General features: G+C 41.5%; 1 protein-coding gene across 2 annotated transcripts in view; it reads right to left on the bottom strand.

Moving 5' to 3' along the window:
• IQCH (IQ motif containing H) overlaps positions 1-27,934 on the bottom strand; it is a 192,608-nt gene that overhangs the window by 63,136 nt on the left and 101,538 nt on the right. For both annotated transcript variants that reach the window (XM_075346063.1, XM_075346064.1), the window contains exons 10-13: positions 17,778-17,844; positions 14,874-14,957; positions 13,598-13,773; positions 7,778-8,050 (exon numbers count right to left, since the gene is read on the bottom strand). In XM_075346063.1, the coding sequence (XP_075202178.1) occupies positions 7,778-8,050; positions 13,598-13,773; positions 14,874-14,957; positions 17,778-17,844 (600 nt within the window). The remainder of the gene's footprint in view (positions 1-7,777; positions 8,051-13,597; positions 13,774-14,873; positions 14,958-17,777; positions 17,845-27,934) is intronic.

The raw sequence follows: 27,934 nt of genomic DNA, 5'->3' as shown, positions 1-27,934 counted from the left end.
AAATTGTTGTAATGGATTACAAATACAAAAGGAGAAAAAAATATTTTATGTTTTATCAGACTGCATATATGAATCATTGCTTCTGGGGGAAAATATCAACCCACGTCAAATAGTCCACTGTGCTAAAGAGCCACTGAATCACATACATGGTGCACGTTTGGCAGATAACATCACATTATACCTATAGAGGCTTTTATGACATCCAGTTCTAAATCCATAGATTATGGAGTTGGTACCTCCTTTGCAGCTACAGTGCCTACAAGTAGTATTCAACCCCCTGCAGATATAGCAGGTTTGATAAGATGCAAATAAGTTAGAGCCTGCAAACTTCAAACAAGAGCAGGATTTATTAACAGATGCATAAATCTTACAAACCAACAAGTTATGTTGCTCAGTTAAATTTTAATAAATTTTCAACATAAAAGTGTGGGTCAATTATTATTCAACCCCTAGGTTTAATATTTTGTGGAATAACCCTTGTTTGCAATTACAGCTAATAATCCTCTTTTATAAGACCTGATCAGGCCGGCACAGGTCTCTGGAGTTATCTTGGCCCACTCCTCCATGCAGATCTTCTCCAAGTTATCTAGGTTCTTTGGGTGTCTCATGTGAACTTTAATCTTGAGCTCCTTCCACAAGTTTTCAATTGGGTTAAGGTCAGGAGACTGACTAGGCCACTGCAACACCTTGATTTTTTCCCTCTTGAACCAGGCCTTGGTTTTCTTGGCTGTGTGGTTTGGGTCGTTGTCTTGTTGGAAGATGAAATGACGACCCATCTTAAGATCCTTGATGGAGGAGCGGAGGTTCTTGGCCAAAATCTCCAGGTAGGCCGTGCTATCCATCTTCCCATGGATGCGGACCAGATGGCCAGGCCCCTTGGCTGAGAAACAGCCCCACAGCATGATGTTGCCACCACCATGCTTGACTGTAGGGATGGTATTCTTGGGGTCGTATGCAGTGCCATCCAGTCTCCAAACGTCACGTGTGTGGTTGGCACCAAAGATCTCGATCCTGGTCTCATCAGACCAGAGAACCTTGAACCAGTCTGTCTCAGAGTCCTCCAAGTGATCATGAGCAAACTGTAGACGAGCCTTGACATGACGCTTTGAAAGTAAAGGTACCTTATGGGCTCGTCTGGAACGGAGACCATTGCGGTGGAGTACGTTACTTATGGTATTGACTGAAACCAATGTCCCCACTGCCATGAGATCTTCCCGGAGCTCCTTCCTTGTTGTCCTTGGGTTAGCCTTGACTCTTCGGACAAGCCTGGCCTCGGCATGGGTGGAAACTTTCAAAGGCTGTCCAGGCCGTGGAAGGCTAACAGTAGTTCCATAAGCCTTCCACTTCCGGATGATGCTCCCAACAGTGGAGACAGGTAGGCCCAACTCCTTGGAAAGGATTTTGTACCCCTTGCCAGCCTTGTGACCCTCCACGATCTTGTCTCTGATGGCCTTGGAATGCTCCTTTGTCTTCCCATCCTGACCAAGTATGAGTGCTGTTCACAAGTTTGGGGAGGGTCTTAATTAGTCAAAAAAGGCTGGAAAAAGAGATAATTAATCCAAACATGTGAAGCTCATTGTTCTTTGTGCCTGAAATACTTCTTAATACTTTAGGGGAACCAAACAGAATTCTGGTGGTTTGAGGGGTTGAATAATAAATGACCCTCTGAATAAACTTTTCACAATTTAAAAAAAAAAAAAAAAGAAATAACATTCTTTTTTGCTGCAGTGCATTTCACACTTCCAGGCTGATCTACAGTCCAAATGTCACAATGACAAGTTAATTCCGAATGTGTAAACCTGCTAAATCTGCAGGGGGTTGAATACTACTTGTAGGCACTGTATATCACGATTTATACATGATTTTGGAATGGGTATGTGAGAATTTTTTTTTCAAAAGAACATTTGTGAGGTCAGACGAGATGTTGAAGGAGATGGCCGGGCTCACAATCTCCATTCTAGTGAGATCTGAATATAGGGTTGAGGTCAGGGCTCTGTGCGGCCGGTCAACTTTTTCCACACCAAACTCGCTCAACCAGGGTTTTATTGACCCTGCTTTGTGCACTGCAGCATAGTCATACTGGAAAAGAAATGGGCCTTGTCCAAACTGGACCTACAAGGTTGAAAGCAGACAACTGTCCAAAATGTCTTCGAATGGGGAAACATTTAGATTTCCCCTCCCAAAAATTAAGGGGCTACTAAGAAGACCAGAAAGAAAAGTGTTATTTGTCCCTCCACAAAACACATTTTTACAGCTCCAGGGTCCTGTGGCGATGTGCTTTGCACCACTCCATCTAGCATGTTTAACACTAGAAGTCCCAGAAATTTCGAGCTCCCCCCTGAAGTCCCGAAAGAGGGTCAAATGACCTTATAGTCTTTATATTATCAAATACAATAAACTAAATAGAACTAACTAGAAACTAAATGGCTAAACTCAATGGAAAACAACAACCTCCTGTGGTGCGACAGTAATGGCCTTAATTACAGAACAAAAGACGGTGATTATAGGATGTTAGCTAAAATCCTTCAGGTCATTCGACCCGTCTCTGGGTTTAAAAGGTAGAAATGTTAAATGACCCCTCTCTGGGAGTTCTAGTGTTAACCATGAAAAACCCTGTGTCATGAAGCTTTTGGTGATGGTAAAGAAATATCGGCACTTCTGTATCAGAAGTGAGAGGTGTTCATGATGTTACAACTCACACAACTAAGACAGGAATCGCAGACTTGTCCTGTTTCTTAGACTACGGCATGTGCACAATTCCTGCTTCCAATTGTGCAAGAGTTTCACAAGCTCTGCGGGCCATAATATCATCAACACCATTAAGTTCTGATCTGGAAGTGGGTGGCTGTGGACATAACTGGATAACTGCATTAAAGGCGTGGTTTGACACCTAAAATGTCCTTTCTAAATACCTATCTGTCACGGGTGTGTCATCAGTGACAGACAGTCATGTGGTTTCTGGCAGTAGAAGGTCACAGCATTTGGCTGCACACAATTCTCCCTGACTTTCTATTCTTCCTGCTGTTAGTATTCATTGTACTAGATAGCTTCCTGCTGGATTTTCTTCTATTTCCCTTTAGGACCCAGGGGAGCTAAACTTCTGGCCAGCTGCTGATTATCAGTATTCCCCTTGTGCTTAAATACTCCCATCTTCCCTGGACTTTTGCTGATGATATTATTTAGTTCATTCTAGCTCTGGTTGCAAGCAGGTGGCTTGCTCTCATCTGTGATATTGTTGCTGTAACTTTACTGAACTTCTATCTGAGTCATCTGTGGATAAGTAGGTCATGCACTTTTCCCTGTGTGTCCTCCTTGTGTCTTCCTTTAGCATTTAGTGGGGTTGATAAAGCGCTCATCCCACCTGTTCCCTATTTAGGGTCCAGCACTCGAGATATCTACGGCCTGGTATCCGCTTCGGCGCATAGGTGTGGAACCTATCTAGGGTGGTGACGGACCACAGGAACCAGCAGTAAGGTTGGTCAGGGGTCACCATCTCCCCCTTCCCTAGACATAGGGGTCCACTTTCCTTTTTACCTTTCACCGCTCGCATGGTACTTCCCCATACCTAGCGTGATACGATCTGTACACCCTATCCACTTTTGTAATTAGCTTTAGGATAACATGCCCTCCATACCTAGCTAATCCCAAAAAGAGTTTTTTGTTACTTCACTTCCTGTGACTATTCGTTTGAGAGGAGTCTTGAATGTGGATGTCACAGGAGGCTGCACTCACTTCCATGTAGCATCTATCAGCCCCCTCCTGGAGCAGGATGTCATCAAGAGGTGGCGCTGCAGTTACTTACTACTGTTTCTTGCATCGCGGCCCTCTGAAGATGTCCTGGATTCATTATGACAGATGCTGTGGGTGAAGTGAGCGCAGCGCCCGCATTCTGCTTCTATCTCTGCTGCAGCTGTAGCTTCTGTGAAAGAGGACGTCGACAGCGGTCAGAGACAGAAGCAGGTGTTGATACTAGGGCCGCCCCACAGCTTTTAACACTGCCCTCAAACAAATAGTCATTGGTGGGCAGTAATGGGAGCAGTGTGAGTGAAACCAGTGCCGCCTTACAGTTTCTATCACTGGCCTCAAACAAATCGTCATCAGTTGCGGTGATAGAAGCAGTGTGAGTGACACCTGCGCCGCCTCACAGCTTCTAGCACCGCTCTCAATCGAATCATCATCAGGGGGCGGTGATAGAAGCAGTGTGAGTGAAACCAGTACCGCCCCACAGCTTCAATCAACGCCCTCAAACAAATCGTCATCAGGGGGCATTAATAGAAGCAGTGTGAGTGACACCAATAGAGGGTCGGATTCTCCAGGTATTGAGTCAGAAGAGCGTTGGTGACTTTTATGGTTTATGCTTCTCAGCATTCGGTGACACCCCCCTGTAACTTTATATGGTCTCCACTTCATAGCCAAGTTTCTCTGGTTCCTAAAGGCGTTAACATTTGAATTATATTATTTACAGTTGATGGTGGAATATTTAGGATGGAGCTGTTTAGAAGCAGCCATTCTAATCACAAATGTTAGTGGTACTTTGCACATTACGACATCGCAGGTGCGATGTTGGTGGGGTCATGTCAAAAATGACGCACTTCAGGTGTCGCTCTCGACATCGTAGTGTGTAAATCCTAGATGATACGATTAACGAACGCAAAATCGTCATAATCGTATCATCGGTGTAGTGTTGGGGAATTCCATAATTACGCTGCTGCGACGGTACGATGTTGTTCCTCGTTCCTGCGGCAGCACACATCACTGTGTATGAAGCCATTGGAGCGAGGAACATCTCCTACCTGCGTCACCGCAGCTCATGCCGACTATGTTGAAGGAAGGAGGTGGGCGGGATGTTTAAGTTCCACTCTGCTCCGCCCCTCCGCTGCTATTTGCCGCCTGCCGTATGACGTCGCAGTGACGCCGCACGACCCGCCCCCTTAGGAAGGAGGTGGGTCGCCGGCCAGAGCGACGTCGCAGGGCAGGTGAGTGCATGTGAAGCTGCCGTAGCGATAATGTTCGCTACGGCAGCTATCACAATGATATCGCAGCTGCGACAGGGGCGGGGACTATCGCGCTCGGCATCGCAGCATCGGCTTGCGATGTCATAGTGTGCAAAGTGCCCCTTAAAAACAGCAGCCTTCATGGCGAGGGGCCGGAGATTATACACCTGTGGCTCTGGGACTGAATGAAAAACCTGAATTCAATATTTAAGAAGCGGGACCCACAAATACTATTAATTTAATGTTATATTCATATATCTTTTTGTACATTATTTTGCATTTTTTGTATTAAGGTAAAAAATAAGTTAGGAAAAAAGGACACTCTTGGGAGTACATTGAGTTTAGTATAAGCTGTGTATGTGAAATGAACATAAATAATAGCATAGTGTTTGATGGAGAATAATTGTTCTAGGTTTATCATTTTCTCATTTTAATACACGGATATATGATTTAGTGACAAAATGAGCTGCAGCTTCATATAGTCATCTGCTTTCCTGGGCTGATAATGTGCTAAATTTATATCATACGATGGAGAAAGGGCGATATTCAGAGTTGAAACCCCCAAAAAGTTTTATACTAATTCTAATGTGAACCGATGGCTTGGAGGGTGACCCAATTACTAGGTATAAATATAGCATGGTTAATATAGAGAGCTATCTAATATGCTTTTGATACCTGGTGGTCGCTATAACGAGGGGGCATACATTACAGAAATTACCAAAGTAGATTTTGTACTACAGAAAAAAAAAAATGTTGACCTATGAAACTCTCTGCCTCAGGTATTTAAAATGTAAAACCCTGATATTATTAATAATTAGGTGTTTCTAAGATATCTAATGAGTTCGAGTCAAGCAAGAATTTGTGAGAAATTTATATGGTCAGCACTCATGGCTCTGTCCAGTGCTCGGCGGAAGGACATTAATCCTCATAGTTAGTAATAGTAAATCATGCCACTTGGCAGGAAGCTAGGAATACACTTTTTATTGCGAGATCAGCATTAAACCATCCATAATGCTCGTTAGGACTACCTTTTCGGTCCTTCCCAAACCTCTATCAAGGCCTGTGTCACTATCTGCCTACAGGGTTAAGTGGAGAGTGCAATATTGGCATAATGAGACTTGTAAGCCACGCAATGCTCCTCTGTGGTATTAAATATTCAAATAAGCTTTTCACAGAGATATGCCTATTTTTGAATCCAAGTCATGTATCAAAACTATCCAGACAAGTTTATGGGTCTGTGAAAATTATGGACTGCACATGGATCCCATCAGTTTACAGTCCATGTGCTGTCTGTGATTAACACTGCAATAAATAGGAAAAGATTTGTAATTTATTTATTTTTTGATGCGTGAAAATCACTGTGGCGACACTGATGGTAAAAACTAACCAAACACTGATGGTAAAAACGGATCAAACACTGATGGTAAAAACTGACCAAAAACTGATGGTAAAAACGGATCAAACACTGATGGTAAAAACTGACCAAACACTGATGGTAAAAACTGACGAAACACTGATGGTTAAAACGGATCAAAAACTGATGGTAAAAAGAGACCAAACACTGATACACTGATGGTAAAAACTGACCTAACACTGATGGTAAAAACTGAACAAACATTGATGGTAAAAACTGACCAAAGACTGATGGTAAAAACAGATCAAACACTGATGGTAAAAATTGACCAAACACTGATGGTAAAAACTGACCCATCACTGATGGTAAAAACTGACTAAACACTGATGGTATAAACTGACCAAACATTGATGGCAAAAACGGACCAAAATCTGATGGTAAAAAGAGATCAAACACGGATGGTAAAATTGACCAAACACTGGTGGAAATCTTATCTAAAACATTGATGAAAACTGGACCATATTTTGCATATGTTAAAAATCAGACATCTGAATGAGGCCACAGGGGTTTATTTTTGCCGTTTTCTAGATCAATACCTCAAAATAATACGTGAAAAGTGTATTCTGACCTCAGAAAATAAGGACTGATCATTGTATATGGATACCAAGTAAAAAGGATTCTCCCTTGTATACTTTCAGGTGTTAAAAATATGTCCCGATGATAAAATGGAGGTAAAAAAAAAAATAACAGTCAAGAAACCATACATGCAATAGAGATATCAGTGACGAGTAAAGGGTGCTTTACACGCTGCGATATCACTATCGATATCGCTAGCAAGCGTACCCGCCCCCGTCGGTTGTGCGTCACGGGCAAATTGCTGCCCGTGGCGCACAACATTGCTAACCCCCGTCACACGGACTTACCTTCCCTGCGACGTCGCTCTGGCCGGCGAACCGCCTCCTTTCTAAGGGGGCGGGTCGTGCGGCGTCACTGCGACGTCACACGGCAGCCGTCCAATAGGAGCGGAGGGGTGGAGATGAGCGGGACGTAACCTCCCGCCCACCTTCTCCCTTCTTCATTGCCGCTGGATGCAGGTAAGGAGATGTTTGTCGTTCCTGTGGTGTCACACAGTGATGTGTGCTGCCGCAGGAACGACAAACAACATCGTACCTGTTCCAGCAGCGATATTAAGGAAATGAGCGACGTGTCAACGAGCAACGATTTTTTACATTTTTGTGCTCGTTGATCGTCGCCCATTTGTGTTACACGCTGCGATGTGGGTAACGACGCCGGATGTGCGGCACTACCGACATGACCCCGACGATATATCGTTACCGATATCGCAGCGTATAAAGCCCTCTTTGGTCTAAGAGACATGGGCTAAAATACAACACTATATGGGCATTTTATATAATTGTCCATTTCTAACCTGTTCTTGGGTGTAGATATCACGTTCTCCTGGAGGAGTGGGGATGCTGGCACTTGTGAATATGCGCTTACTTCCCGACTTGGTGCTATAGAGATGTGCTATATCAGGCTCTGTGCCCAGGACAGGGACCCCAAGCATATCTGCCACGGTCAGATCATCAACATGTGGGACCCTTCCAACAATGTAGGTCTCCCGGCCTTGAGTCAGGTTTCGAATGCGCTGTAGAGTCTTCGGACTGTACATGAGTAGAGTGGAAAGGCACATGTGAAGATTCTGCAAGAAAAAAATATTAGTATATCATTCTCGTTTTTGTGATACTCTACGTTTAAAACTTACATCTCTTTGCAATATATAATATTCTTCTCAGTTTGCAATTATTAGTTGTAAAGTTTGATTCTACGCAGAAAGATTGGAGATGGTGAAAGTTACCATGATTTTTTTTCCACCTGTGTGGCTGACTAAAGACTTATCTGGAATATTCTCTTATTGTATTTTTTTTATATAGCATATTAAAAAGGTGACTGTATGATCTAATATGTATCTACATATTTATTTGTTACTTACAATATAATTTTATTTATTGATCTATGTAAAGTCAGATACAATATAATAGAAAAATTCCTATAAAATTGCAAAAACTACAAAAAAATTCCAATGATAAATAACACATCATAATTAAACCCCTCCCAACCCTCACCACTTCAATGTAGGAGAAAAAAGCCTTTTAAAAAAATAAATAATAATAATAATAATAATGAAAAAAAAATAGTCATTACTAGCTGAGCTTATATCCTGGGATAATTGAAAAGTTGTGTTTATAAAAAATATGGAAAGTTCCTATATAGTAAGCAACATAAGGACTCAATTTAATATAATTCACAGGTTGTACACCATAAGACACCCCCTGAAAATAAGCCCTAGCCCATTTTTTGAAGGAAAAAAATAATTTAAGTCCCTGACTCATTTTCGGGGGAAACACAGCACTTCTTCTCTTTTAAAAATTATAGACTTGAGAAATAAGTTAAACTTAAAAGCTTTAAAGCAGTATTCCCATCTCCAAGATCCTATCCTAATATGTAGTAGGTGTAATAATATAATTATATTAGCAAATACCTCCAATTAGAAATGTAATATAGTTCTCCTGATTATCTATGTTCCCTACCTCATGTGCAGGGCATTGCAGCTTAGGTATCCATGGTTATGACCTCTATGAACCATCACAAATATTTACGCTGCAATGCCCTGCACATTAAGTAGGGAACATAGATAATCAAGAGAACCATATTACATTTCTAATTGGAGGTATTTGCTAATATTATTATTATTATTATTATTATTATTATTAAACCAACTACATACTGGGATAGGATCTTGAAGATGGGAATACCCCTTTAAAGCTTTTAAGAGTAAGTTATATCTCAAGTCAATAATTTTCAAAAGAAGAAGTGTACAACCTGTGAATTATATTAAATATTGACCCCTTTAATGAAGATTCTTAATGGAATTATATAATGTATTGTGATAAAGACGTATGTCTACTGGATAAAGGCCCATAGCTGCCAATAACTCCTAGATTAATCATGTTAGGCGTCTCCCCGAGATACCTTCCATGATTAATCTGTAAGTGACAGTAAATAAACACACACACCCGAAAAAATCCTTTATTAGAAATAAAAAAACACAAACATATACCCTCGTTCACCACTTTAATACGCCCGAAAAAGCCCTCCATGTCCGGTGTAATCCAGGATGGTCCAGCGTCGCTTCCAGCTGTGCTGCATGGAGGTGACCGGAGCTGCAGAATACACAGCCGCTCCTGTCAGCTCCACGCAGCTAATGAAGGGAATAGCGCGATCAGCTGAGCTGTCACTGAGGTTACCCGCTGTCACTGGATACATCGGTGGCCGCGGGTAACCTCAGTGACAGCTCAGCTGATCGCGCGGCTGTCTTCAGTTGCTGCGTGGAGCTGACAGGAGCGTCTGTGTCTTCTGCAGCTCCGGTCACCTTCATGCAGCAGAGCTGGAAGCGACGCTGGACCATCCTGGATTACACCGGACATGGAGGGCTTTTTCGGGCGTATTAAAGTGGTGAACGAGGGTATATGTTTGTGTTTTTCATTTCAAATAAAGGTTTTTTTCGGGTGTGTGTGTTTATTTACTGTCACTTACAGATTAATCATGGAAGGTATCTCGGGGAGACGCCTGCCATGATTAATCTAGGAGTTATTGGCAGCTATGGGCTGCCATTAACTCCTTATTACCCCGATTGCCAACGCACCAAGGCAAATCGGGAAGAGCCGGGTACAGTCCCAGAACTGTCGCATCCAATGTATGCGGCAATTCTGGGCGGCTGCTGGCTGATATTGTTAGGCTGGGGGGCTCCCCATAACGTGGAGCTCCCCATCCTGAGAATACCAGCCTTCAGCCGTATGGCTTTATCTGGCTGGTTTTAAAATTGGGGGGGGGACCGCACGCCGTTTTTTTTAATTATTTAATTATTTATTTCACTGCACAGTATAGACACGCCCACCGGCTGCTGTGATTGGTTGCAGTGAGACACCTGTCACTCAGCGTGGGGGCGTGTCTCACTGCAACCAATCATAGGCGCCGGTGGGCAGGGAAAGCAGGGAATACGAGATTGTTTAATGAGCTGCCGGCTTTTTCAAAATAGTAAAAGCCGCCGGAGCAGTGTGAATGCCGTGCAGCGCCGCGCCGGGGATCGGGGATCGGTGAGTATGAGAGAGGGCTGCTAACTTCAGTCACTCGGGGGATTAGCGGTCACCGGTGAGCCCTTCACTGGTAACCTCTAATCAGGACGCGGCACAGACAGAGCCGCAGCATGACAATGAAGTCGGGTGAAGTTAACCCGAGTTCATTCTGATCGTGCGGCTCTTTCTGTGTCTGCTGTCATCTGCCATTCAGCTCTGCTACATGGCTGTCTGTGTCTGCTGTTAGCGGCCATGTAGCAGAGCTGAATGGCAGATGACATAGTAAAAACGCATCCCTACACATAACACACGCTTGGCAAGTCAATAAAAAAAAAAAAAGGTGCCCAATGCATACGTCACAGAACACATGATCTAAAGGATCGCACACAAAATTGATCAATTTAACATAGACTACTAACGCTCGTGTGACAGCAAATGAACGACCTACGTGCAATCTCATTCAATCGCATATGCGACCTGGGCGTGTCACATCGCATACGAGATCGCACAACAAATTGTAAGGTGTAAAGCTGGCTTAAGCCACTGTAGTTGTACACATGGTTACCCGGTTAGAGGCCAATTCAGATTTTTCGCCGCTCCCCGAGCTGAACCCCTAGCTGCGCCTCTCTGTAGATGGCACTACAGTTTAGTCTCCTTCACTTAACTTGAAGCCAAGCCGCATTACCAGATATTAATAAGGATAGACCATCAATAAATACCGCCATAAACCCCTTTAATTTTGATATATAAATTATGAATGTATTGATAAGATATAAGACTATATTGGCATATAGAAAGCCAAAGATCAGTTGTATATAAGTTTTTAGGCCTGCAAAACCGCAGCCCAGCATTACAGGTATAAACCACTTTTTAATTTAGATCATATTTTTCAAAATGTAGGATTGTAGATTATGAGCCCCAATGGGTACTGTGATGATAAAGTCTGCACATTGCATTAATAACATAATAAGTTATAATACTTGGGATATCGGTAATACATATAGGTGTAGAGGAGGTAACATAATTCAGAGGGATCTACATGTATTTTTTATGTACTTCTCCTTAATAAGTCAACGGGGATTAAAAAAGACAATGTGTCGTAAAGATATATTGTGTGTGAAGGATTTTTATAAAATCCCATTTACTGTAGTGACACCCAAGATCGCAAAAAGAATTGTCAAGTTGATAAAATATGATATATGAGTGTAATGTAGCATATTCCACATTATAGGATACTGTGATCTTATTATTCAGCCGCTAATGTCAGTATAGTGTCAGGCACAGTCTGGAGCTGCAGCACCGCAGTCCACCACTAGTGGGCAGCAGCCACAACCTGTAACAATTTCCCATCTTCATACAAATAAATATACAATGTGCTATATATTAGTCAGTTATATATATATATATAAGACAATGTAAGGGTATAGAACATGGTCATATTTGTACAAATATAGAAGATTACTTTAAAAAAAAAAAAATGCAATATGGTAAATTAAAAAAAAAAGTAATATTAATTATAATATAACACATGCCATGTAAGGAAACAAGACCTGGAGTGCTGGAATTATATATATATATATATATATATATATATATATATATATATATGTATATATATATATATATATATATATATATATATACTGTGTATATATATATATATATATATTCACACAGTATATATGTATATATATATATATACACACAGTATATATATTTATATATATATACACATGTGTGTGTATTATTTATACATATATACGTACATATATTCACACGTGTGTGTATATGTATATATATATATATATATACACGTGTGTCTATATATATATATATATATATATATATATATATATATATATATATATATATATATATATACACACACTGTATATATTCGTGCACTGATATATATATATATATCTATATATATATACACACACACACACACACACAAATGCACAGCATACATACGTGTATATATATGCATGCTGTGTATGTATACATATTGTATATGTATATTAGTGCATGTATATATATATATATATATATATATATGTACACACAGTATATATACAGTATATATTAGTGTATATATATCATATATATATATATATATATATATCTCTCCATTGTTATATACAGATATACAGTATATATATATATATTAATGTATATACATATACACAATGTATATATATATATATATATATATATATATATATATATATATATATATATATATATATATACACACACACATACTAGGTAGATATATATATATATATATTAGTGTGTGTATATATAAATATATATATGTATATATATATATATATATATATGTTTGTTTCTTAATGGAGATTGTTTTTACATATATTACCGTATATTCTCATACATACTCATGTTAAATATTTTTTATTTATTTATTTAGGTTTATTTAACATATAACATGATGAATTCAAATATAATATAGGTAAAAACAGTCAGCGTGGAGAGCAGATGGTGAAGACATAACAATGACCTATATAAGCCACGTCGATCTATCATTTGCAGGTTACATGGCTCCATCGTCATCTAGTAGTTGGTGGCTCTGCTTAGCCATCAGAAATCCCCCTGATTAATACATGGCTGGGTTGTGACCTCCGCTGTAGTTCAGCTCTTTAAATTGATAAAAGCTGTTGAGGTGATACTATAATCGCTCACATCTTTAGTGCCTCAGAAATGGCCTCTGTGGGAATAGAACTAATTACTACACATCTGTATTTATTTGATCCACGCAGAATTATCCTTCTGTCACTCGGAGAAGAAGCTGCCAGCCTTTTGTATAACGCTAACTCATCCCATGCCGCCCTCCTGGCTTATATTGAGGCAGTAACACTGAGAGAAAATCAAATGGAGATAAAAAGAGACAAAATGTGTTGTGTAAGGGGCAGACTTCATGTAGCAGCAAGAGAATGGAGGGGGTCTGTGCTGGCAGATATGCCCGATCCCCATATATTGTGCCTGTGCTATGTGCTTATATTACAGTGCACTCGGGCCACCCTATAGAGCAGGGAGATTATTCCAGCAATTGATTTGCTTTTGATATGATGTTAGTTGCCATAAGGACTTACAGGGAATGTGTCCACAGCCTCAGGGGTGAGGATGGTAAATCTGTCATGCAGTTCAGTGGCATCCTGGGGGTTCCCAGATAATACAGCCGCCCGCAGACCGAGAAGCTTGCGGTAATATTGCTCCATCTCCTCATCCAGTTTCACAGGGGAAATATAGATGACATCCACGTTGGGGTCTACAGGAGAAAAGCCCACAATAAACATAGGAGACGCCAGGATCCTGGTTAATCAGTACATTTTGTATACAGAGGACTATTACTTGCATTTATCATTGTGCCGTTAGTGTTTCTGCATATATAATGGTGCAGGTTTCACTTATTACAGGGGGCTCCTTGTATGATTGTAAGACATTAGGTAGATCCAGGTAAATGTGACATAAGATCCATACACAACAGCACACGAGGATAATATCCATTGTTCTATAAATATGCAGGGGCGGAAATATACAACAATACCAATAGAAGAAATATGAAATATGTCTGTGTCTGCTCTTTTCCAATTAAATTATAAAATAGATCTATCTATCCAAATCTATTTATCTATTCTATACATCTAATGTAAGTCACAGCCAGATATTTATCTACATATCTATTTATTGTATCCCGTATCTATGAATGTAATATATATCTAGCTCTCTTTCTTTCTTTTTCTCTCGTTCTTTCCCTCTTTCTTTTCTACATATCTCATATAGATCCTAAAGATTATAAGCACTCCTTTTGTTTAATAATGTAACATGCCAATCCCACTTTGTAAAGTGAATAGGTTGGCGCTATAGAAGTAATTTTATATATATATATATATATATATATATATATATATATATATATATATTTATATTTATTCTGTGTGTATGTATATATATATATATATGTATAATGTATTATTTATTTCTATCTATCTCTCTATTATATCTATCATCTATGTATTAGACCACTGTGATTATTAGTAAATGGCATTTCATCCAGCAATCACTTGCTATTCCTTGCATTATTCTACAGATGCCCGACTGTCTATAACTCTTCTTCTTGCTCAATTACAATAGCTTCTCGCTCTGGTTCCTTCTAATGCTCTATACAATCTATATCTCTATCTACTCATTGCTTTATGTAACTGCACCCTGTAATTACTCCTATTGCTCCATATAATTGCCCACAGCAAACTATTTCACACACCATTTCTCATTTTCGAGTCAAATAAATAACAGCCTTGCTCCTATATTCTTCACTAGACTTGGGAAATCTCCCCACTGGTTGTGACCAGAGAGATTCGGAGTCACCTGCTATGTCGCACAGTCGCCCGATCTGCAGGTTCTGCTGGATGTGCAGGTCCAGAGTTCGGCTTCTCTGTCTTTCTGAATAGCCTGAAATAAACAAAAATATATAATTACCGAAAGTTCCAGATCAAGATCCGATAGGGCACATGGCTGACATGTAAGTTTGACGGGAGCATGGTGCTCACAGTATGTAGTGCTCATAGGTATGTGCCGCTCATGGTATGTGGTGCTCATGGTATGTGGTGTTCCTGGATATGTGGTGCTCATGGTACGTGGTGTTCATGGGTATATGGTGTTCCTGGATATGTGATGCTCATGGTATGTAGTGTTCATGGGTATGTGCCGCTCATGGTATGTGGTGCTCATGGGTATGTGCTGTTTATGGGTATTCATGGTATGTGACGTTCATGGTATGTGCCTTTCATGGGTATGTGGTGTTCCTGAATATGTGGTGCTCATGGGTATATGGTGCTGATAGGTATCCATGGTATGTGATGTTCATGGTATGTGCTGCTCATGGGTATGTGGTGTTCCTGGATATGTGGTGCTCATGGATATATGGTGCTGATAGGTATCCATGGTATGTGATGTTCTTGGTATGTGCTGCTCGTGGGTATCTGGTGTTCCTGGATATGTGGTGCTCATGGGTATGTGCAGCTCATGGATATCCATGGTATGTGATGTTCATGGTATGTGCTGCTCATGGGTATGTGGTGTTCCTGGATATGTGGTGCTCATGGGTATGTACTGCTCCATGATATCCATGGTATGTGGTGATCATGGTATGTGCCATATTTAAGAAACATTATGGAAGTCCAGCAAAGTTTTGCTGAAATAAAGGTGTGTTACACTAATAAATCTGGCATTTTTGTGTATTCCAGTACTGGTTGTAACGGATTTCTTAGGGAATATAAAAAATAATATTCTACAACTGAAGGGATTCCATGATCGAAAATTATTCCAATCTGTATTATTTTATTTTCCCCAGTCAATTTGTCCATAGTTAAAACATAAGGTCTACGTTTCCCAGCGCCATTCTTGTCAATGGATTACGTTAGGTGGTGCAGTTCAGTCCCATGCATTTAAAGGGGTCATCACATTAAAAAAAAAATCTACAAATTTGAGGAAAGAAGGAACGATCCTCACCTTTTCTCGCTCTCCCATTGCATTACAAATCCTTACTGTAGATCCAGTGGTGCCGGTCCGCTGGTCCTTCGATTCTCTTTTTACACACAGCAGTATGGTCACTGCTGGAGACATCAGTGGCCTCACCGGTCATGTGCCGTAACACCGGTATCACTGCTCAACAATGGGAGCTGTGGTCACACATGTAAACAAAGAGCAGGAGGACCACTGGATCCTGGTTCTACAGGAGAGGCGAATACAGGTTAATTTTACATTTTATTTTACAGATGGGTAACCTTTTTAAGGAAGGGAATACACAGCGACTTTGGCCACGAGACAGTATGCACAGCTGAAGATCACTGTACATCAAAGCGTCATGCAAGGGAATGGGATGGCATTACATCCTACAAGGCATCTTGACTATGACAAGGGAGTTGCAAGGAGTCTTATCAGTTGGACTTTTTGCGACTTACTTGAGAATCCAGATACCACCCACTCACTTGCATTACCTTGCAGCGTAGCGGTGGCATACACCAGTCTTTACCCATACAACTCATCACTTGCCCAAAGTCACCATCCTAAATGGGAATGAGCTGCAATACCAGACACAATCCATGGAGATGCTTTTTTTTTTAACACTAAAGAATTTTTTTCCCAGCTATGATGGTTGTCACCACGTTGGATGAATTCTTGAGCAGTTTCATGGATCCTAATAAATATATACATTAAAAAGTTAAATTATCTGCCTAATCACCATTGGCATTTTATTACAAGCGGCCATGATTACTCACTAAGCCACGCTAGTAACCCAGATAGAGATGCCGTGTACAGTCTGCATTCCCATAATGCAGCCCCCTTCTCGCCGAGTGTTGTGGGGGATGGGGGAAGGTTTCCCTAGGGGCCCCTGCACACCTATTTGCTTGCACTTTGCACGGAAACCTCTTTTAAGTTCCTCTAATTCATAAATGTAATTAAATAATTACATTAGTGCTAATTAACATGAAACTGCAGATTATTTAAGCGCAAAAAACACTATTCAACTTCTTAATTATTCTTGTTCACACAGCATTTCCTTTTGCTCGCGCGCCCTAGGTGCAGATAAAGCAGCCCATCTGCTGGTAATTAGAACTAAATAATTTCCGACAATGTAGCTTATCATTTTGACTGCACATTTGATTAAAAAAAACAGTGTACAAGCAATATCCCAAAGCGACAGCGTGAGCGTGAGGACGGGGCGAGGGGGTACCTGACCCGGGGTGGGCTCCGTTAGGTGTGTGGAATATGTGATTCAGTAATGCAGACACAAGCTGTGGACCTTCATCAGACCCAGTTTTCCCCAAAGCAGAGGCAAATTCTTCATTTTCGATAAATGCTACTAACAATGAGTTGGCACCAGCGCGGGCGTATCGGTACCCAATACACACAACACAGAACAGACACACAATACACATGTAGTCACACAGCTCTGTTCATTACACACACACACAGAAGTTTCTTAACTCATTTCACACAGATGAAAAGCAAATTATAGGAAATGGCCCCTCGGCTGCTCATCTCCCTCCTTATCCACCACATCCCATAATGAGTTTATTTGTTTAACTCCCCGAATTAAACGCCGCTTCTAGTGCGGGCCTGGTAATATCACTCTCATCATGTCGAGAACATTTTCCTGCAGAGACCCATCTGAATAAGAGAAGGTCCCCGCGCTGAACTCAATCAGGGAAGCGTAATGTGCTGGGTAATAGAGGTGGTTGATAGATCTGGAGGCTAAGAGCTCTTTACCTAATGATGGGATATGGATAATGCTCCTCCTGCACGTCCTGATGTGATTCCAGTTGGATGCCAGATGCTAAAAAATCAAGGGAAGAGCAATGAGTGAGAGAGGCAGTCTGGAACACACTTATCGGAGAGGGCGAGGGGGGTCTTAAGCTTCCTTCCTTCATCCTGCCGTACGGTTAATCCAAGCTTAAATTATATTAATTGATTTAATTATATGCTTTAAAAACATCTCCGCCCCCCCCTCCCTCCCCAATTAATTTAATTAGGAGGCTGCATGATGCGGCTGGTGAGGGGAGATTAAGGCCGTACTCGCTTTAATTAAAAGAATATGAATTAACACGGAAAGTGTGGGGTGGGGGTAGGTGGGAGGTAAAGCAAATATAAATGAAATGGTGCGCACTAATTAAAAGGCCGTGTTAAATACTTCTTGACAGAGCAATGACAGCAGAGAGGTGTTTAATCCCACCGTAAGTGAGGAGAGGTTTGATATCGAAATGTACACGGGCCTATACAACCTGTTCCTCTCGGAGATATTAGACCGTATCTGTGCCATTAGCTCCCAACATCTGGATGACAATGACCCTACAAATCACACCGACCGCCTCGAAACACAACGTTGTAAATCTATCCTTCCCACCAGACATACGCCATTCTCCAAGTCACTATTCACATCCTCCCCGGTGCACATATATGTAGGTATATCTGTGCACATTGGTGGCAAGGGTGACGTGGATCCAATTAATAATCATATGTCAAGACCAGAGAAGGTCAAAGACCCTCGATGAGATCACAAAGGCTCAGCATCTACAAGTGGTTGGTCTGTTAAGTACTCATAATAGTCCTACAAAAAGGTTTACTTTGCTATATAGGTTGAAGGTTTTTAATATCTGACATCTGATATTTCCACTTTAGGATATTTTCATCAAGGCAAATCCAATATATTTTTGCAAAACGATTGTGGGTAGAAATGTGTGATTGACACTCACATACGTGCAGAGTATGAGAATAGGAATAGCCATGATTTTGGTATTCCTCCTAGAAAAAAAAATACTGCCCAGATAATCCAGACAGGGCAATGCCTTGTTTTTATTTAGGAGGAATCCCTGTTCCATGGATATTCTCATTCATTTTATGAATTATTTTCTTATACAATCGCTGGAAAAAAATCCAAATAGATACATGTGACTAGGATTACAGAAACCCCATAAGGAATCAGTATGGAAAATTCTTAATAAATCCAGAGTGTGTGAATGGGCTCTCTACAGGAAGCTGATCAGGTCCCATAACAGTCCCAAAATGTCATCATAACTGTCATAAGTGTGTTGCACCCTGCTGAGACCTCAGGGGGATCTGGGATCAGAATGTCACAGTGTTTCATTACAGATCCTCTTTATAGCCCGCTCATTGTTTATCCTGAGTAGGAGTGTATATAATTCCAATTGGTGCTGAAGGGGTTTAGATTTCTTTTCTATCCTGCTGTCCTATATAACCTATTCCTTACTCTTAAAGGGTGAGGGCGGTCCTGCACCAATGTGTATCACTAGTGTTACCTGTGGTACCGTGTATGTTCCAGAGGGAAGCTGAACAGTGATGAAATCCAAAGCGGGGGTGCTCGTCACACATGGAAGTCCATATGAAGCAGGATGAGAAGAAAAAGACCACACTCCATCCGCTGTGTAGGATAACTCATTTAATCATAAGTGCAGGGTAAAAGGCTGGACGCGGCCAGTGAGCTGGCTCCTACACGAGGACGACGGCCGTTTCGCCTATCAATTAGGCTTTCATGGGTCCACTAACTAATTTTCTTCTCATCCTGCTATTTCTTACTCTCTCCTATGCTGGCTATAGTTCATTCTATACTGATCACATTGAAGGAGCCAGTCTCTGGAGAAGCTGATGTGTTTGTTTCAGTTGCAGATGTGAAGTTTCCTGCTAGATAACCTGAGGAGTGCTATTTGTTGTGTATTTCCCCATCCAATTATCTTACCTTCCTCGTGTTGTTTTATGTTAGTAGTAAGACTAGTGTCTTGCTTGCCTGTTCACTAGTCAGGGCTAGTCCAAGGGGATCACTCATGGGGAGAAATTATATATGACTAGGGTTGTTTTCCAATAAAGTCTTTTTATATGATACACAAGTTTCTAACTAGTAATAATTTACTTTAAATATGATGCTCAGCATATGCCAATAAACCAGGACTAATCCAGCGTTCCTTAGATTTGTTGCCGTTAATCCTCTAATCCCTTCAGATTGACGTTCTCCATACAACATGAACATTTCACGTGTCTTGAACATACAACATTGAACATTTGACGTGTCTTGCTGCTTGTTAATATGCAATGAAACTGGGTGTATTCTCCCCAACTTCACCAGTGCCCATGCAGGCCCAAAAAGATAGTAGAGACGTTGGCAACCATTTTGCAGGTAGCCACAAAGGCGCAGGTTAAAAGCCCAACAAGAAGCTAATCAACAGCTGCTTGCCGAGTGCGAACACATTCAGAGTTAATAATAATAATAATAATTTTATTCATTTATATAGCGCTATTAATTCCATAGCACTTTACATACATTGGCAGTTCTTTTTTAGGTACGAATCTAAGTATGAGGCTGTTGGGTTCTGACCGGTTCCCTTTAATAGGACAATTTTTTCTCACTTTGCCTCATGAAGACAAACTAGTTTTCGATTATTTACTCTCTTTGCCCAGGCTCAGAAACCTCTGTGGATCATACAATATATCAGTGGCCTCCTGCATTGGGTCATAGACGGATGCTGACGCCTATATACCCTATCAGGGCGTGGACTGAATATTACACAACTCATGTAATTCCAGTCCTCACCTTAAAAGTTGTGTAGCAATAACAAAACTTTACCAATGTTTATCACATGGTTATGCAGATTTATTGTACGTTTACGTTCCATTTTTATGCTTTTGGTAGTTTTGTGCAATTTAATCCCTTCACGACTTGCAATTTTCCATTTTTGCGCTTTTGTTTTTTCCTCAACTTCTTCCAAGAGCCAGTAACGTGTGCATTTTTGGGGATCTGGGGCTGTGTGATGGCTTATTTTTTGCGCCCTCAGCTGATGTTTTTACTGACATCACTTTGGGGTAGATACAATGTTTTGATCGCCTCAATTACCCCAATGTTTTGTTGGACCAAAAAAATGTAATTCTGGCTTTTTGATTTTTTTTTTTCTCTTAACGCTGTTCACCGATTTAGATTAATTTATTTTATATTTTGATAGATCTGACTTTTATGAACGCTGCAATACCAAAGTTGTGTATTTTTATCTTCTTCACAATTGTTTTATTTTTTAGTGGGGCAAAAGGTGGTGATTTCAACTTTTCTGGGGGGTTTTAATTTATCTTTTCATATTTTAAACTTTTTTCCTCACTTTTTATTGTATTTAAAGGGAACCTGTCAGGTGCAATATGTTCCCAGAGCCACGAGCAGTTCTGGGTGCATATTGCTAATCCCTGCCTAACCGTCCCTGTATACACTAGCATAGATAAAGGGATCTTTAGAAAATGTATGTATGAAAAGTGCTGTGGAATTAATAGCGCTATATAAATGAATAAAATTATTATTATTATTATTATTTCTAAAGATCTTTAACCGTATTCTAATGAGCGCAGGGACTATTCCCCTGGGCGTTACTTCCCTTGCCAGTTGGCTCCATTATCATGTTAGTATGCCCCTATAGGTGTACTATATGCTAATGAATGTTCAGCGTCACAGGATGATCTCGCTCTCCTCTCCGCTGCCATTGCGTCCGATGGGGGTTTTCAGCGCACTACTTCAGTTTGAAGCCAGGACGCGTACACCCGGCTTCATAGTGCGCATGACCGAAACTCCGGGGTCATGCGCACTGAGCCAAAATCCAGCTTTGGATGCGATGGCGGTGGAGAGGTGAGTGAGATCTCCTCTGATGCTGCACATTCAATAGCATGTGAGCACACCCACAGGGACGTACTAATATGCTAATGGAGCCAACTAGCCAGGGGAACTAACGCCCAGGGGACTAGTCCCCGCGCTCATTAGCATACGATATAAGATGTTTCGAAATAGTTTTTCTAAAGATCTCTTTATCAACGCTAGGGTATACAGGGACAGTTAGGCAGGGATTAGTAATATGCACCCAGAACTGCTCGTGGTTCTGGGTACATATTGCACCTGACAGATTCCCTTTAATAGTCCCCTTGGAGGACTTGAACTTGTGATCATCTAATAACTTGTGCTATACACAGCAGTGCATTAGCATTGCTATGTATAGCAGAAATCATGATCTCTTATGAACAAGAGGATCATCATGACAACCCATCGGTGCCCCACAATCATGTCCCGGGTGCGCTGATGGCCAGTAGGAATAGCGCACCCCCCATGCTGGCACTTGTCAAGTCCCACTGTCAGAAATTAACAGCGGGATTTAACAGGTTAACATCCTCGAGCTGAACTCTAACCCACCCGCGGCTGTTAGAGGCACATGATGGCTGATTAAATCAGCTGTAGTGCTGGGAAAGATGCAGATTCAGAGTGTGAGCCCGGATCAAAGGGAGGAACATGACGTTTGACATAATATTAAATCAAAAGTCATAAAGAGTCAAACATTATGAGCTGTATCTGGGGGTTTACTGTGTTAATGATTATATAAAGGGAATCTGTCACCAGATTTCTGCTATCCCATCTCACAGCACATGAAGTAGGGGCAGAGACTATGTGATTCCACCAATGTATCACTTACTGGGCTACTTGCTGTGGTTTTAATAAAATCACAGTTTTATCTGCTGCAGATCTAGCAGTTCTCTGAATGCTGAGCTCTGTGTAACTCCGCCCACATCACTGTGTGCTTTCTGTGAACACTGTTCATAGACAAAAAGGTACTAATCAGTGGTGGGACAGGGATACACAGAGCTCATGAATATGGAGGACTACATAGCAGCAGGTTTATTAGTCCTCTAGTGATACTCTTCTGCTGATAAAAAAAAGTTATACTTTTAAAAAAAACTACAGCAAGTAGCCTAGTATGTGACACATTGCTGAAATCAGGATTTCTATCACTATATTTTTCTTCCCTTAGAACCATTTTATTTTTTTTTTTTCATTTTAGTGAGGATTTTCAAAAGTTACTGTAGATACAACATGAGACAACAGCATGCCCCAAACCTAACTAGAAAAAGTATTTAGAGAATCGCAGAGTTACAAATATATAACTTTTCGGTCAAAAAAAACACATGATATGCAATCTGTCCATGAAAAGTGCTAAGAAATAAATCTGTGATTAAACGGGATTACCTTAGATAATGGAGACCAATCCATTTCTGGAAAGTACTCGCTAGACAAGAACCAGAACAGTTGGATCAGTACATTGTAAAGAAGAGAATTGAGAAATCAAAAGCGGGTTGGCCACTAAAGGGTAGAAGGGAAAATGGACTTCCACTACAGTGCTGGCCAAAAGTATTGGCACCCCCGCAATTCTGTCAGAGAATACTCAGTTTCTTCCTGAAAATGATTGCAATCACAAATTCTTTGGTATTATTATCTTCATTTATTTTGCTTGCAATGAAAAAACACAACAGAGAATGAAACAAAAATCAAATCATTGATCATTTCCCACAAAACTCTAAAAATGGGCCAGACAAAAGTATTGGCACCCTTAGCCTAATACTTGGTTGCACAACCTTTAGCCAAAATAACTGCGAACAACCGCTTCCGGTAACCATCAATGAGTTTCTTACAATGCTCTGCTGGAATTTTAGACCATTCTTCTTTGGCAAACTGCTCCAGGTCCTTGAGATGTGAAGGGTGCCTTCTCCAAACTGCCATTTTGAGATCTCTCCACAGGTGGGATTCAGGTCTGGACTCATTGCTGGCCACTTTAGTAGTCTCCAGCGCTTTCTCTCAAACCATTTTCTAGTGTTTTTTGAAGTGTGTTTTGGGTCATTTTCCTGCTGGAAGACCCATGACCTGTGAGGAAGACCCAGTTTTCTCACACTGGGCCCTACATTATGCTGCAAAATTTGTTGGTTGTCTTCAGACTTCATAATGCCATGCTCACGGTCAGGCAGTCCAGTGCCAGAGGCAGCAAAGCAACCCCAAAACATCAGGGAACCTCCGCCATGTTTGACTGTAGGGACCGTGTTCTTTTCTTTGAATGCCTCTTTTTTTTTTCCTGTAAACTCTATGTTGATGGCTTTTCCCAAAAAGCTCTACTTTTGTCTCATCTGACCAGAGAACATTCTTCCAAAACGTTTTAGGCTTTCTCAGGTAAGTTTTAATAAACTCCAGACAGGCTCTTTTATGTCTCGGGGTAAGAAGTAGGGTCTTCCTGGGTATCCTACCATACAGCCCTTTTCATTCAGACGCCGACGGATAGTACGGGTTGACACTGTTGTACCCTCGGACTGCAGGGCAGCTGACCTTGTTTGGATGTTAGTCGAGGTTCTTTATCCACCATCTGCACAATCTTGCGTTGAAATCTCTGGTCAATTTTTCTTTTCCTTCCACATCTAGGGAGGTTAGCCACAGTCCATGGGCTTTAAACTTCTTGATGACACTACGCACCGTAGACACAGGAACTTTCAGGTCTTTGGAGATGGACTTGTAGCCTTGAGATTGCTCATGCTTCCTCACAATTTGGATTCTCAAGTCCTCAGACAGTTTGTCAGAGTTCCGGGATTTCCAGTTTTCTTTTGAAGGATCTTGCCCTTTGTTAACATGGAGTTTTCTGTTCTGTTGCCCTACTTCCTGTCCATCTGTTTAAAAGCCGCCCCTAAGCTTAGTCTAGTTGCCTGAGTATACTGCTTCCTGTGTACTTGTAATACTATTGTATGTTTGAGGATTTCGATAGCGTTAGGGCAATGACAGCCAGAGACGAGTTTGTGGTACAAGATGTTTTTATGATATGTAACCACGGTAGATACACAACGGAAATACACAGTATAACAAACACAAAAAAATACCTTTCTGAAACGGAGCGAAGGGGATTCCCGGGGCCACGCACCGGACTCCCCCAGGGAGACCACCAGAGCGAACCCCTATACAGGGACTGTCCGGCAATCAACCCCGGAAGGCCTAAATGCGGTGCAGCCGGGACACAAGGGGCAAGCGGTAAAGTCCAGAAGTGTCCGTACGGAATGAAAGTCCAGAATGGTTATGAACCGGAAGAAACCGGGCAGACGTGCTGACAAAAGACGGCAGACGGAGTCCGGGCACAGTTTGAAGAAACCGGGTATGGTCCAGAGTCGGTCGGTAGATTTCCAGGAGGATCCAAAGGTAATCAAGTAGCAGCAGCAGCAAAGCAGGAGCACACAGCAAGCAGTATACTCAGGCACTGGACTAAGCTTAGAGGCGGCCTTTTAAGCAGCTGGACAGGAAGTAGGGCAACAGAACACAAAACTCCATGTTAACTGAGGGCAAGCTTTTTCAAAAGAGGACTGGAAAACCCGGAAACCTGACAGTACTCCTGCCCTGCTGCTCTCATCACCTGATTGCTGTTTGGATCCGGTTGAAACACCTGACACCAGCTCTGGACTTCACCTCTCATCCAACTGTGCTCGGACTCTGTCTGCTGTCTCTGGTCGGCACTTCTGCCCGGTCCCTTCCGTTCATATCCACCCTAGGACTCACATCACGTACGGACATTTTTTGGACTATATCTGTTGCCCTTTTTGTGTCCCGGCTGCTGCGCATTTAGGCCTTCTGGGGTGATTGCCGGACAGCCCCTGTATAGGGGTTCGCTCCTGGTGGTCTCCCTGGGGGAGTCCGGTGTGCGGTCCCGGGAATTCCCCTTTGCTCTGAACCCATGAGGTATTTACTGTGTTTATGTTCCACTGTGTATATACTGTTCTGTGTGCATATTGCGGTTACATATTACTGTGTATATTCTGTTCTGTGTACATATTGTGGTTACATATTATAAAACGTCTTTTGCACCAAGAACTCGTCTCTGGTTGTCATTGCCCTAACGCAATCGAAATCTTCAGTACATACAATAGTATTACACAGTTCTTTGGTCTTCTTTCTTTTCTCCATGCTCAATGTGGTACACACAAGGACACAGGACAGAGGTTGAGTCAACTTTAATCCATGTCAACTGGCTGCAAGTGTGATTTAGTTATTGCCAACACCTGTTAGGTGCCACAGGTAAGTTACAGGCGCTGCTAAATACACAAATTAGAGAAGCATCACATGATTTTTCAAACAGTGCCAATACTTTTGTCCACCCCCTTTTTTATGTTTGGTGTGGAATTATATCCAATTTGGCTTTTTGACAATTTTTTTTTTTTCATTGAAGACAAATTAAATGAAGGTAATAATACCAAAGAATTTGTGATTGCAATCATTTTCAAGAAGAAACTGAGTATTATCTGACAGAATTGCAGGGGTGCCAATACTTTTGGCCAGCACTGTATATAGTACCTTAAAGGGAATCTCTCACCAGGTTTTTGCTCCCAATTTGAGAGCAGCATAATGTAGAGACAGAGACCCTGATTCCAGGTGGTTAAATAAGCAATGAAGTACCGAATTTTTCATTTTACAAGATGCATCGAATTATAAGATGTACCTCAAATTTAGAGGAAAAAAAGGGACAAAAAAAAATGGAGTCCGTCTTATACTCCGGTGTTGTCTTATCGGAGGTGGGCAGCAGCGGTGGTGCAGCAGGGTCACAGGAGGCAGAGGCTGTACTGGTAGCGGAGGATGAGTGCTGGCAACGGCGGGTGTGTGCTGGCAGAGGTGGCAGGTCAGTGTCAGCCACCGCAGTCCGTACAGCCAGATGGCCAGCCACTCGCTCTCCCACATGGAGTGGCAGCCAGCAGGCCCCCTGACCACCCACACAGAGAGGCAAGCTGGCCGCCGGCACTGAGAGGCAGCTGCCCGCACAGACAGGCTCCTGACCACCCGCACAGAGAGCTGCACAGACAGCCTCCTGCCAATTCTCCACCTCCCGGTAAGCCATATTCGGATTTTAAGACGCACCCCTCATTTTCCTCTCAAATTTTTGGAAGGAAAAGTGCATCTTATAATCAGAAAAATACGGTCTATGGCAAAAGGATCATGTAAGGTGAAAGAAGGACAATTTTATTATACAATGCCACTAATATGTGTAAACATGAATAAAAACACTTAAAGGGAATCTGTCAGCAGGTTTTTGCTCCCCCATCTGAGACCAGCCTAATGTAGAGACAGAGACCCTGATTCCAGTGATGTGTCACTTACTGAGCTGTCTGCTGTTATTCTGATAAAATCTATGTTTTTTTCTGCTGCAGATCTAGCAGTTATACAGAACTCATCAATATGGTGGACTACCTGCAGCACACCAAGTAGTGCTCTAATGATAATCTCCTGCTGATTAAACAGTGATTTTCTAAAAGCTACACTAAGCAGCCCAGTAAGTGACACATCGCTGGAATCGGGGTCTCTACCCCTACATTTTGCTGCTCTCAGATTAGGTGGCAGATTCTCCTTAACTGGATGCCACTGTATGAAATAACAGAGGTTGGGAGCTATTCTGAAATAAAAAAAACCCTGAAATCCAGAAGAGGAGAGCATGAATGAAGGCCTTCGTTAGCAAATGTGTTATTATTATTATTATTATTTATTATTATAGCGCCATTTATTCCATGGCGCTTTACAAGTGAAAGAGGGTATATGTACAACAATCACTAACAGTACAAGACAGACTGGTAGAGGAGGAGAGAGGACCCTGCCCGCGAGGGCTCACAGTCTACAGGGGATGGGTGATGGTACAATACAATACATATCTCCCCTCTGTACCAGTCTGTCTACTGTAATTTATATCTGTATTTTGTATGTAGCCCCTGCTCATGTGCAGTGCCATAGAATCAATGGTTCTCTATAAATAAATAACAACCATAAATTACCAAGCTTCTCCTACCCTTGCAATGTTAAATACTTACGGTAAAGCGCACAGTTTAAAGCGGACATATCTTTGTTTTTTGCATGGACACACGGTCCGTTAACAAAACATGGACATGTGAATAGCGCCATAAGCTATAATGGGTACTACGTGTTGTATCCGTTAAAAAAATGAATAGAACGCATACGTCCAACACAGGCGTCTGGATGAGGTGTTAGACAAGACTTCCCCAAAATGAAGAATCCTAATCTTCAAAATTCAGTAGGAAGCTCAGTAAAAAAAAGA

The sequence above is a fragment of the Anomaloglossus baeobatrachus genome, chromosome 4, assembly GCF_048569485.1.
Source record: "Anomaloglossus baeobatrachus isolate aAnoBae1 chromosome 4, aAnoBae1.hap1, whole genome shotgun sequence".
Taxonomy (NCBI): Eukaryota; Metazoa; Chordata; class Amphibia; order Anura; family Aromobatidae; genus Anomaloglossus; species Anomaloglossus baeobatrachus.
The sequence above is the reverse complement of the archived record's forward strand: the minus strand, read 5'-3'. Positions and strand labels throughout refer to the sequence as shown.